Source organism: Barbus barbus (assembly GCF_936440315.1).
Source record: "Barbus barbus genome assembly, chromosome: 47".
NCBI lineage: Eukaryota > Metazoa > Chordata > Actinopteri > Cypriniformes > Cyprinidae > Barbus > Barbus barbus.
The window spans coordinates 22,631,701-22,645,702 of NC_136725.1; the positions used below are offsets into that span (position 1 = coordinate 22,631,701).

The following is a 14,002-nucleotide window of genomic DNA, read 5'->3' on the forward strand; positions in this document are numbered from 1 at the left end:
TTGCATAACTATTTCTTGTTATGATATTAAATCTGTGTTTAACCTCAAATCAATCTCAAAGTAAAAGGCAGTGCTAAAGTCTTGTGGTGGTTGTGCTTTAAAATTAAACGATTATACCCTTAATTCAAGTAATAAGGGATTTGAAAGTCTGACAGTAATCATTGTTGAGTACTATTGTTAACCCTGCCTGGTTTCAAAATGATTAACAATGGAAAACATCCATTAGAAATTTAGAAAAGTACTCAAATGTAATCAGTTACATTACTTTAATTAAGCAATTGAAATAGTTACATTACTTATTACATTTGAAATAGGGTAACTTGTAATCTGTAACCTATTACATTTCCAAAGTAACCTTGCCAGCACTGAGTACAGGACACTCACCTGACCGCAGGGCAGCGTCAGCAGCTCCATGAAGGGCTTGATGCCCACCTGAGTGTGATACTGGACCAGATCTGTGAGAGAGGAGTGAGCCCGATCCTCCCCGAGAATCACATACTTCCCATTGCTCTGCATCTCCACCATATAGTGACGACAGCGATCAGCACCCCTGATACAGGCCATAAATCATAAATAAAAATATATACATAAACAAATAAGTTCAACATCAACAACATAATTAAACAAATTAATAAATATTAATTTATTCAATAAATTTTAATGACTAATAATAATAAAATTATTAATGAATAATTATTATTTGTAACACGTTTATACTATTTATTTAAATTTATTCATATTTAGTAGTATTATTAATAGAGATATTTTTCCATTATATTATCATTATCACATCATTACATTATTCATATAAAAATGAATGTTTCTATATAATAAATAGTGCTGGGCAATGATTAAATCGCATCAAAAATAAAAGTTATGTACATAAATATACACAGTACACACACATTTATTAAGTATATATAAGGACACACACATACAGTATATATTTATAAAATATTTACATGTATATATTTCTACTCATATAATTTATATATAAATATTTAAACATGTTTGTGTATTTATATATACACATAATGAATATACATAGTACACACATATATATTATGTACAAAAATCTTTTATTTTGGATGCCATTAATCATTGCCCAGCACTAATAATTAATAATAATATTAAAATTGAATATGAATAAAATATTGTAGTTTGTGCAAATTATTATTAATAACATCACATATATACCATTTATATTTATTCTTATGTATTTATTATTATTTATATAAATGCTATTTAATTTTTTTTTTACATAGACACACATACAAAAATAGCCGATTTGCATATAAACCGTACAAACAGGTTTTTATAAGCCGATTTGTACTGATGTACTCATGTACTATAAGCCTTTTTTTAGTGAATAACTACATTTTCAATTTAAACTACTTTAACTTGAAATATGCAGCACACGTCATACTAATGCTGGTGCTTTTGTAGTGGTTTTAGCACCTTTATCTGTGGACTAGGATGCTGATTTTGACATGCTTTGGCAGAACGCACCTGAAGGTCAGTGTGTAACCCTCCCGGCTCTGACCCACACGCACCAAGAAGCAGCCGAGAGGTTTGTCGATCAGGAGATCATCCGCTTGTCTGAGAAAGCAAGGTTACAGTCAGCATATCTTAAATACTGTATATTCAGATGCTGATATGTGACCCATGCTGGCAAAATGTCACCTGTCCAGCAGATTTTAAGCATGCTACAGTTTTCCCATTATTAAATAGGCCTAATTTGGCAATAGAGGATCCTAATAATTTTAGACCGATCTCAAATGTACCTTTTTTAGCCAAGCACATATCACTGTGAATTCAATTGGTGAGCCCTTTCGGTCGGGCTTTAAGCCCTGGCATAGCACTGAGACAGTGTTGGTCAAAGTGTTAAATGACATCTTTGCTTCACTGGATAATGGCAAACATGTTATTTTAATTTTGCTTGACCTTAGTGCAGGGGTCGATATGGTGGACCATGAGATTTTAATTAACACTGGGTTGGCCTAAAAGGTAATGTGCTTAAATGGTTTAAATCTTTATTTTTCTTTTAGCATTGGGGGCTGTAATTCTTCAAGATTACATCTTCCTTGGGGAGTCCCACTAGGGTCAATTCTTGCTCCAATTATTTTCTCCCTTTATATGCTACCGTTGAGGGACATTTTTTGGAAATATAAAGTATTAATTCATAATTCATATCATTATGCTGATGATACACATATTTATTTGCCCGTGAGATAGTTAAATTCAAATTCACGCTCTATCTGCATGCCTACATAATGTTAAGGACTGGATGGCTGCAAATTTGTTGATGCGCTTCAGTGCTTGAATGCAACTTCTTTGACTGGCTTTGTTTAATCTAGTGTAAAAAATCTGGGATTTGTTCTGGATAGTGACTTAAAGTTGGACAGGCAAATTCATACTGTGGTGAGATCTTGTTTTTTTTTATTTTTTTTATGTCTGTTAGCTAAGGCTAAATCATTTCTATCCAGTTTCGATTTGGAGTTGATGTTCAAGCACTTATGCGTCTACAGAAAATCCAAAACGCAGCAGCAAAAATTATCAAGTCGGCAAATAAATATGAATCTGTGACTCCATTATTAATTTCATTACAGTGGTTGCCAGTACGACTTAGAATTATTTATAAGCAGTGTTGGGTGTAACGCGTTACTAAGTATTAAGCGTTACTGTAATTAAATTACTTATCCACTGAAAAAGTAAAGTAAGGGATTACTGTTCATTTTTAGGTAATTTAATTACAGTTACTTATAAAGTACTTGCGTTACATACAGTAAATAATTTCAACAGTTCTAAAAGCAATATTGAATTTGAAATCTAAATTTACCGTCTAAAGATATTGAATGCAGCGGCTTTAACCCTCCGCGTGCGGGTGCGTTCACTTTCAGATTTTCCTGATTCACAGAGAAACCTTAAATACTCAAATCAGGGCCGGCACCAAGAAGGGGCATTCGCGGGCAGAGTTACGGTGCCCCCCACTTTCCATCCTCTCCCCTTCTTGCTGAACGTGATCGTTTCAAAAGCGAAAGTGAAACCGGTAAAACAGCGCACATAAGAAAGCGATTGCACGCTTTAGCGAGCGTCAGAAACTGCACGCAATCACAGATTGCACGCTTCCCATCCCACCCCGAACCCCCACCACCACCACCCGCCACACACACACACAAAACGTGATTTGTGCCCCCCCCAGAAATTCAAATGCCCCTCTGATGGAGGTGCCCTGGCGCCGGCTCTGACTCAGATACATATAAGACTAAAATCAATAGAATCTAAAAATCTTGAAGTGTCTACTTGACACTTGAACGAATTCAAATTAAAAACTAATGTTTCTGATTATGCAATCCGTATGAAACTAAAGCAAGGTACAGTCTTTCCCGTGTCTGAGCTCATTATATGCAGTCACCTGCGCGCATATGCCCTCACCTAGATACAAAAAAAAGTAAAATATTAAGAAAAGAAAAAAAATCATCTAATATTCATCATTTTTGAAAGAAGACCTGCTATGAGAAATTTACCTCATAAGAACAGCGCGATCTGACATTATGCAGCAGAGAAGATCATTTCTGTAATTTATTCTTTCCTACATTAGTTAACGTGTTATTTTGACATAAACCTGTACAGATTTTACTAGTTGGGCTTTTCCTGAACATCTTGCCAAACTGAAATGTATCGTTTAACTTTTAAGCCTTTTTGTTATTCAGATATTTTGCAGAGTATTTCTATTTGTTAACCAAAGGTGGTTACATTTTTTTCATAAAAATGTTTAAGTATTACAGTTGTTTTAAAGCTAAAAGGCTAAACTATTCCATGTTTGACTCGAATTGAAAGAATATAGAGTTTAATTTCTATTAAGGTTTATAGGGATTTTAAGATATAGCCTAATTAGCGATTTGAATAATTAAGTTACTTATTGAGTAACTAAGTTACTTTTCAGATAGAGTAATTAGTAAAGTAATTTAAATACAATATTGATGAAGTAATTAGTAACTGTAATTAATTACTTTTTGAAAGTAACTTACCCAACACTGTTTATAAGATCCTCATACTTGTTTTTAAGGCCTTGCATAATCTAGCTCCTGTGTATTTGTCCAGTATGGTGGCAATATACACCCCCTCTAGATCCTTGAAAGTCAACAACTGTTTTGCGCTACTACGACAAAATATAAACAGAGGTGACGGAGCTTTTTCTCGAGCAGGCCCTAAACTGTGGAATGACCTCCCTCAATCTATTCGATCTGCCCAATCCTTACCCATGTTCAAAGCTATGTTAAAACAACATCTTACAAATGGGGAGCTTTTTTAAATTGGTTAATGTTTACGTGTGTCTTTATGTGATGTGGGTGTATATATTTTTGCTGTCTTGTGTTTCTTAGCTTGTGATTGAGCAGCACTTTAGGCAACGTGAGTTGTATTAAACTGTGCTATATAAATAAATAAAGTGTGAATGTGCACGGTCTCATTTTGAGCTACAGGCAAAAGAAATGAAAAGTGTCAGTTTTGGTCGAATTTGAGGTTCACACAAAAATGAGTTCCTTAAGCCCTCTTCTAGCGATCCCAATGCTCCATATAGTCATTAAACATCTAAAATGATCTTTATTTGTAAGTTTTCCGAGAGGAGTACCTTTTTCTCCGCTCGCTTCTGGACGACTGCAGCTGCTTCTCACCACAAGTTGTAGGTCTATTGTTGCGAAGCGCAGCATTCCAGCTTTGTGAATATTCATATTAAATTCTTTGACATGAGTCCAAACCAGTGAAATATGATTTTCAAACCCATGATGAAAATAAAACGATCGTGCTGACTGACATTTGCAAAGCGCATGTATATCTACGTGCCTTTCCGCGAGCATGCAATCTCCCTATAAAGTGCATTATTGCAAAATATGTACTTTATAGGTCTATGCGAGATTCACACAAACATAATCTGTTATGTCTTACATGAACATTTAGTGAATGGTTGGAGAAAAATCTGATGTGACATCATATTAGATCTATGCATTACAGTAGTCTTAATATATAGATCTGTCTCAATGGTAATCAAACATTAAAAGAAAAGACAGAATCACTCGCTGCTCTTCATTAAACTACTGTTTATTTGCATCTTTGTTCTTATTTTTAATAAATAGCTATTTGTGATGAATAAAATAGTAGTTATTTTTAAGAAAAGAATCAGAGGAAAATATGCCACGTTGCTTGGTGATTTTGCTTTGGAATATTTAACTCTATTTTTTTCAAAATCAACTCTGATGATTCTATCGCCTTCAAATTGCTGTAGCTCAGTCATTTTTTGGCCAATTCCAACAAGTCATATATGTGACCCTGGAGCACAAAAGCAGTCATAAGTAGCACGGGTATATTTGTAGCAATAGCCAACAATAGTATGGGTCAAAATGATCGATTTTTCTTTTATGCCAAAAATCATTAGGATATTAAGTAAAGATCATGTTTAATGAAGATATTTTGTCAATTTCCTACAGTAAATATATCAAAATTTAGTAATATGCATTGCTAAGGACTTCATTTGGACAACTTTAAAGGCGATTTTCTCAATATTCTGATTTTTTTTTTGCACCCTCAGATTCCAGATTGTCAAATAGTTTCATCTCAGTCAGATATCGTCCTATCCTAACAAAATCTTATTTATTCAGCTTACAGATGATGCATAAACCTCAATAAAAAAAAATTTACACTTATGACTGGTTTTGTGGTCCAGGGTCAAATATCATTTTGGTATTAATGTATTTTAATGGAGCTTAATTTTAATTATTTGCTCATTCCGACTTTTTGCCAGCATGGGTCACATATGAATTTGCGTAATGAAGCTGACCTGCGCGTGATCATGCCGTGGAACCAGCTGGGGAAGCCACCGTCTCTGGTCAGCTTTCGCACCTGCGTCTCTTTGAACCAGCGGATGGTGTTGGTCTTCTTCAGGTGTTTCTCTTTGATTCGCTCTTCATCGATTGGCTGAAGCATCAGAGAAGCGTCCAGGTGAACGTTCTCATTCAGCTCGTTATCAAACGGAGTCGCCTGACCACAAGATAAAACAAACGAGTAAAACTCAGGGTTATTACTGTTAACTAAAACCAAACCAAAACCCAAACCATAAAACAATGAAATAAAATAAACATTAACTGAATTAAAATACATAAACATTATTTCAGCTAGTTACCAAGGCAACATTTTAGTTTAGTTTAGTTTCATTTGAAGTACTACAAGAACTAAAATGAACTGAAATAAAATTTATAAAAACTATATACACATAAAAAAAACAGAAACAAATTAAAATGATGAAAATGCAACAAAATTATTAAAACTTTCAAATTAATATGAAAAATCTAATAATGAAAACTGCTTCAATATATATATATAAAAACTATTTATAATAAACACTAGTGTATCAACAATAAGCAATACTGCTTAAAGGAAAAAATAAATGTCATTCCCGATTCATTTCACTTTTGTAATGTGGCCTATTACAGGTCACGAAGGAAATAACATGCGAAAAACATGTTTTAAGAAAGTGACTGAGGTCGTCTCCCAGGTTGTGTTTTTCAAGACATGCCGGCTTGGCTTCAGATTGAACACTCTTCATGTAAACATACTTCACTCCCAGCAATTCTCTATAGCCCAGTGAAAATGAGTAAAGTATTATATAATTATAATCCAGTGCTTCATCAATCATTAAGAATATGGAAAATAGTGATGAAAATAATTAAAGCCCCAAAACTGTACATAGATAGTCCAATTTGCTGGAATCATGCTGATTTAACTGATTCAAGTTTTCGATCTTGGAGGGAAGCTGGCATAGTCAAAATTAAAGATTTATATATAGAGGATCGATTGGCATCCTTTCAGCATCTTCAGCACAGATACCAATTTCCAGCCTCTAATTTTTTTCGTTATCTACAAATAACATTTTTACATCATAACATTTTTCTACAAATATTTTTTGAGAACATACATTGTACACTATGAGCAGAAACCTCAACATGTTGTATTGGATAGGATGGCAGATATTAAGCCTTTTGAGAAGGGATCTGTGTCGAGAGCATACAATGTTTTTTTGGAGCAGAGTCCGACATCCTCAGAAGCATTTAAACAGTCCTGGGAGGAGGAACTGAGCACAGATATATCAGTGGAGACATGGAAATCCTGCATTGACAACATTTATAATAGTTCGATAAATGCACGTTTGGGTCTGATTCAATTTAACGTTGTTCACAGACTTCATTTTTGCAGGTTGTCGAAATTCTCTCCAGAGATATCATCTTTGTGTCCAAAATGTTCGGCTGCAGAAGGGACACTTAGCCACCAGTTCCTCACATGTCACAAGCTCAATAATTTCTTGAACCTGCTGTTTGGCCATCTTTCTGAGGTATACAACAGAACTATTTTGCCGGATCCTATTATAGCATTGTTTGGTGTGGTGGCACCAGAAACGGGGCTGGACAAATATGAAGTACAAGCTGTTGCCCTCAGCATGTTACTTGCAAAACATCTGATTTTACAACATTGGAAGTCTGAGGCAGTGCCAACGTTTGATATGTGGATCATGGAGTTGGGAAAGATATTGCATTTGGAAAGGATTCGTTTTATTAAGGAAGAGAAAGTGCATGTTTTTTTGAGCATGTGGGAGTCATTTATTAGTTTGATGGGCAAATTTGCAGATTGTGCTGGTGCATCATAGTTGCTGTAATGTTTTGACTTAGATCTCTTTTGTTTTTGTCATCGTTGTTTGCTTTGCTTTATTTGGTTTGTTTATTGTCTCTCATATATCAGCTTGTAACCACCAAATGTAAGAAATTGTTGTATTATATAATATTTAATAAAAGGAAAAAAAAAGTAACCGAGGTCAATTTTGGTTTGAAGTCTACTTTAAATTTCAAACATTAAATAAATAGTAAAACAAACACAAAAACAACATAATTAGAATTGTGCAGTTTCTGTATAGTATAGTAATAAAAAATTATAAATTATTAATATAAATATTTTTGTTTATATTTATGTGTATTCATTATTAACAATTCAATAATAATATTATGTATTAGATATAATTATTATATTTATTATTTGTTAAAAAAATATTTATTTTTTATTAATATGTATATTATTAATGACTACTTATAGTAAACTAATAAAAAGTAAACTTATAAAAACAATTTGTATTAATTAAATATGCTAAAATTATCATTATTAATAATAATAATATAATTTATTTCAATATATCATCATCACCATTATATATTATATTTATTGTTTATATGAGTGTAATTATTTATTATTAATAACAAATGTGACTTACTATTTATAACACTAATAATATAGCAAACATACAAAATATATTTTGTATGAATAAAATAACATTATTATTAATAATAATAATAATAATAAAAAATATTTTTTCCCAATATAATAATAATAATAATAATAATTATTATTATTATTATGTATTTTATTTATTATTTGTATGAATATACTTATTATTTATTTAAATGTGACTACTTGTGACTTGGGACATAAATAGTAATCTCATAAACCCAGGTGTAATATTTGGATAAGTTACTGATGTCACACCTCAAACAGCTTGCTGCGTGGCCGCGGCACAGGCACAGGCTCCAGATGCGGTGCTTTGGGGACGATGTTCAGCACCGAGCGCGGCCTGGGCTCCGGCTTCTTCTTCCTCGGCAGGGGCACCGGTGGAGACGCAGGTCCTGTAAACACACACACACACACACATGACTTTAACACACGCCACAGCCATCAGCACTGACTGCTGTGAACACAGAGGACAGGTCTTACGCAGGTTCTCCTGCTCCAGCTCCAGACGCCTCTTCCTCTCGTCCTCCAGCTGCTGTCTCCTCCTCTCCTCCTCCTCACGCTCCTCTCTCTCCCGCTGAGCCTGCCGCTGCCGCTGTATCTCCGCCAGCAGAGCCAGATACCTCCTCCGGCAGATCCGAGCGCGGTAATCTACACAACAAGAGACGCAGTCAAGTATTAAACACTCAAATCAAAGAAGACAAACTCATCTCACTGTTAAAAGAAGCATAAATCATGTTTACAGTAATACACTTCAGACTGAATTCTTTTCATTCTGAGGCAATGAAATATACAAGGACAAATGTGAAAATACTGTACAAGCCAAAAGTTGAGAAAAATTATGGTGTTTTTAAAAACAACATAAAAAAAAACACTTCTGCTCACCAAGGCTGCATTTATTTGACCAAGTAATACAGTAGAAACAGAAAAATATAGAAATATTTTTACTATTTAATACAACTGTTTTCTAGGTGAATATATTTTAAGATGCAATTTATTTCTATGATGCAAAGAAAATTTTCAGCATCATTACTCCAGTCTTCAGTGCCACATGATCCTTCAGAAATCATTCTAAATATTTTTTAGTTGCTGCTCAAGAAACATTTCTAAATATTATCGATGTTGAAGTTATCGAAGTTTTAAATATTCCATTATTTAATAAATGTATTAAATATTTAAAGATTTAATGTATTATGCAATAGATATATAACTTAATAAATAATTATAAAATATGATTAAAAATAGAATTAAAATATAAATTAAAATACAAATAATAAATAGCCTACATTTAAACAATGTAAAAAATGTATAACTTACATAAAATCTAAATATATGTAATATTTTTATTACACATTATATTATTATTACATTTTAATACAATTTATATTTACTTTTTTTGTGAAACTGAAATGTACATTTTTTTATACATATATATTTTTTAAAAACTGTAAAATTGTAAAAAAAAAAAAAAAAAACTCCACAATATTACTGTTTTTGCTGTGCTTCAGAAAAAAAGAATGGATTATTAAATAAATATGGGAGGTTTATATAAATAGTGTATGACCTTCTAAATTTACATTTTAACACAAATTCAGTACTCTGCGATTTAACAATAATGTGAACTACGCCACTATGAATCATAACAGGCCATTTACACACAAAAGTCTTAAAGGTACAGTCACAAAAACAGCCTTTATAACTCTATGGGTCACAGGATGGAAAACAGTTAAGAAACAGCCATAATGACCTGTTGCAACAAACCTTGACATTACGAGTGAATGTCAAGGGGAAGAACAATATGGCAAGAACAGAAGATGTTTTATAATGTTCTCCCATTCACTGTGTGCCATTATTTACATAAGCCAAGTACGTTCACGTCTGAACTTGTTCTGATATGTTTTTAAGAGTGGGTTTCTGAGAGGTGATTCAAGCTGCTATAAATCAGTCAAACTTTGAGCCAAGAGTTTCAAGTGCAGTCATGTGAGCTCCGCTGAATTTAATAGACTCTTATTGAGGGATAAACAAACGAGTTTAATTGCTCCTCACTCTTCTGAATGACAAGCGCTGCTCGTCCCAGTCTCTCCAGCAGACGGGCCAAATCCTCCTGGTGCCAGTACTTAAAAAACAAGCGACTCGACCTGAAAGAGCAGCACAAGAGAACTGCTGTGACTTGCTCGATAAGTCAATATTATCTGAGCCATTAAAATATCTAATGCATCGGTTCATATTATTTTATCACCAGATGTTCAAGCCAAATTAAAGAAATTAATATGTTAGATCCTGAGACAAGATAACAAACCTAAACATCCTGACAGGACTTACGAAATCTAGATTTGAACATTTTATGAATATGAATGTGAATGTAGCATTTGGATTTGTAACGTCATGAGGGAAATAAATAATTATGGATTTTTTCCCATTTCTAAAGATAAATACTGCTTTTCATTTCAAAGTTCATTGTAGCTGTAAATGTGTATTTAATGCATATTTAAATATTCCAATAATTATTTAATATTTACAAAGTATTAAATATTTTTTTAAAATGTAATGTATTATGCAATACATATATTATTTAAAAAATAAAATAAATAATAATATATACACATACAATGTAAAAAAATTAATAATCATGGAAAATTTAAATATATGTAATATATGTTTTATTACACAGTCGTTTTAATTTTTTTATAATTTATAAAAGTTATGTATATTTATTATATCATGTTATATTATTACATTTGTATACATATATATATATATATATATATATATATATATATATATATATTATTATTATTATTTTTTTTGTGAAAGATTTTTTCTTAAATTTTTTATTTCTTTTAAATAATAAATATTTTTTTAAATGTTAAAATGTTATATATTACATATAGTAACATTACACACAAAACTTGTAAGTGTATCACACACAAACTAATTCCTGCTTTATACACACACACACACACACACACACACACACACACTATGTATTTATATATCTACTATATACTAATAAATCATTAAATAGTTCATTTATGTATATTTTATTGTTATTTATCACATTTTGATCAATTTTATATTTAATTTATCCTGACAGGTCTTCAGACTAAAAATGTGAATGGTTTGTTCAAATCATGACACAAGCATATGAAAAACAATAACAGTTATGCATGCCCCAAATACCACCAATAATGCATATAATTTGATTTACTTCACGACTTAAACAGGTTGCAACATGCTCAAACTTACCCGCACTTCCAACCAGAAAGTTCAGTGCTGTTCAGGATCGACATGCAACTGAAAATAACAACAAAAACATAATGCATTTGAATTAAATCAAATAAAAGGGAGCTTATTCCCCTCATGTGAGTGAACATTTAAACATACGTTAAATGTGCTGTTATTATCTTTTATAATTGCACATTATTATTACAAAAGTACATTATTATCCAGCTAGGTGGGAACTTTTTTCCTGCATTTCTTGGTGCACATTACTTTACAACTCTGATGTATCTGTTGTTCAGACCTGCTTTTGTCCAGCGGGAGATCTGGTGTCAGCAGCAGAATGTTGTACCTACAGGACAGAAATGTGAGTCACCACGCAGGGAATCTGATGTAATGAACTGAAAAATGTCAGTTTCCCTTCCTGCACACGAACCTCTCGGCAAACTCTCTGAACGCCGGACGCCACGAGAAACCGTCCCGCCGGATTCGGATGGTTTCCATCAGACCGTTGTATCTCAGCTGCAGAGGATGGGAACAGACAATCAGAACACCAATATGATGGACTGAACAGCTGAGATTATGTAAGGTGCCATTAGGTCACTTTTAAAGGGAGATTACACACAAATTAAACAGTTCTGTTATTATTTATTCACTCTCATAATGCACAAACGTCTTCCACGAAACAGGGAAAAAGGAAATCTTCATTTTGCAAATAAAAGTGGATGATTTTTACTGCCAAGCTTTCAAAAAAGGCAACAATATTACTGTATCAAAAATAGCATAAACCAGTTTATCCAAACTGTGAGCTATATTACACACACACGCACTAAATATAAAAAATATATACATATAATAAATATAAAAAAAATATATGCATTATTTTCCATATTCCTATACAGCCTGTAAAGTGCACTTCCACAAATTTCCAGAAGGTGCCAGTGTTGCACAGTCTTGTAATTTTTACTGTACTGTTTATGAATGAAACTCTACATTCCAAGACTGTACATCATCTGACCATGTGACTTAATAGCCGTTTATGTTATAAACATACAGAGATACACAGATAGAAACAAATGACGTCATTTGAGCAGGATGATCCGATCATACACGGAACAGAAAACAATAGTTGCTAGTTACTTATTACTTACTACTATTACTAACCATCCAACTTTAGCAACCACTAAGAAGCACCCTAATATAGTGGTGGCAAGTTTTACGTGTAAAAATCAACCTTTAATTAATATCTACACAACACACGAGTTTATAGTCAGTGTTAAAATCTACAATGCGTCATAGAACTAACAGCTCCAACAAGATAATCACTTAATACAGCGTTTAGTCCATATTGGCACTTAAACACAAACTCAGCGGCTCCTGAATCATTAGAGGGATTTGGATTGAGCTCCATCATAAACGGCACTAAAAGGCTTTCAGGTTTAAGTACAGCCCACAGAGCTCAGACTCCACCGGAGGGCAGGAAAATCTGAGAACGCATTTGGCTCCGCTGTGGAAAATAAAAGAGGCCCAAACAGGGCCGAACGCAGCAGAGCTCCGCTGCAGATGCTGAAGTGACTCAGCTGAACCCACCTGATCCATCACCAGTTTACTGTCCAGCTGATCTGGCTGCTTGCTTCGGTTGGGTTTGATGCAGCGAACAAAGTGCGGACCGGCCGCAAACATCTTCTCCATGAGGACAGCCAGAGAATGCTGCACGGAAAACAATACACAGACAATTAGGCTGTTAAATAAACACAGACAGGGTCAAACACACGCTTCATCATCATGACAATCACAATGCAAAGATCTTAAATGGTCCAAAAAACAGACTTCACTTTCTGAAAATATCATTTATCTTCATTATGAGGTGAAGAATAGGGAAACCTGTTTCCACCACAGAATAAACAAATACAGATAATTAAATAAAGGTCATTTTCATATAAACCTAGAACTGACATTTCTCCTCAGAAGTTCTGAGATGAGAGTTTATATCTCATGATTCTTAGCTTATATCTTGGAATTCTCAGTTTTTATCTCGCAACTTTGAGTTTGTATCTTGCAATTCTGAGTTTATATTATGCAATTTTCAATTTATATCTTATTTATTCAAATTTATATCTCGAAATTCTGAGTTTATATCTCAGAATAGTACGTTTATATCTCGGAATTCTAAATTTATATCTAATTTATATCTTGGAATTCTATCTCAAAGTTTATGTCTCGGAATTCTGAGTTTAAATCTTGCAATTTTAAATTTATATGCTATTTATATCTAATTTATATCTCGCAATTCTGAGTTTATATCTTGCCATTTTAAAATGATATCTTATATCTAATTTATATGTTACAATTGTAAGTTTATATCTCGAAATTCTAAATTTATATCTAAATTATATCTCACAGTTTTGAGTTTATATCTCAGAATTCTGAGTTTATATTTTGCAATTCTAAATTTATA

At 32.9% G+C, this 14,002-nt stretch overlaps 1 protein-coding gene across 3 annotated transcripts in view; it reads right to left on the reverse strand.

The window, feature by feature from the left end:
* LOC306865594 (myosin-IIIb-like) overlaps positions 1-14,002 on the reverse strand; it is a 39,430-nt gene that overhangs the window by 3,678 nt on the left and 21,750 nt on the right. For 2 of the 3 annotated variants that reach the window (XM_079410298.1, XM_079410299.1), the window contains 10 exons: positions 13,135-13,254; positions 11,981-12,066; positions 11,849-11,896; positions 11,572-11,619; positions 10,372-10,463; positions 8,809-8,976; positions 8,584-8,720; positions 5,837-6,036; positions 1,510-1,599; positions 385-550 (listed from right to left, as the gene is read on the reverse strand). In XM_079410298.1, the coding sequence (XP_079266424.1) occupies positions 385-550; positions 1,510-1,599; positions 5,837-6,036; positions 8,584-8,720; positions 8,809-8,976; positions 10,372-10,463; positions 11,572-11,619; positions 11,849-11,896; positions 11,981-12,066; positions 13,135-13,254 (1,155 nt within the window). Of the gene's footprint in view, positions 1-384; positions 551-1,458; positions 1,600-5,836; positions 6,037-8,583; positions 8,721-8,808; positions 8,977-10,371; positions 10,464-11,571; positions 11,620-11,848; positions 11,897-11,980; positions 12,067-13,134; positions 13,255-14,002 lie in introns of those variants that run through there. The other variant, XM_079410300.1, reaches the window with a different exon arrangement.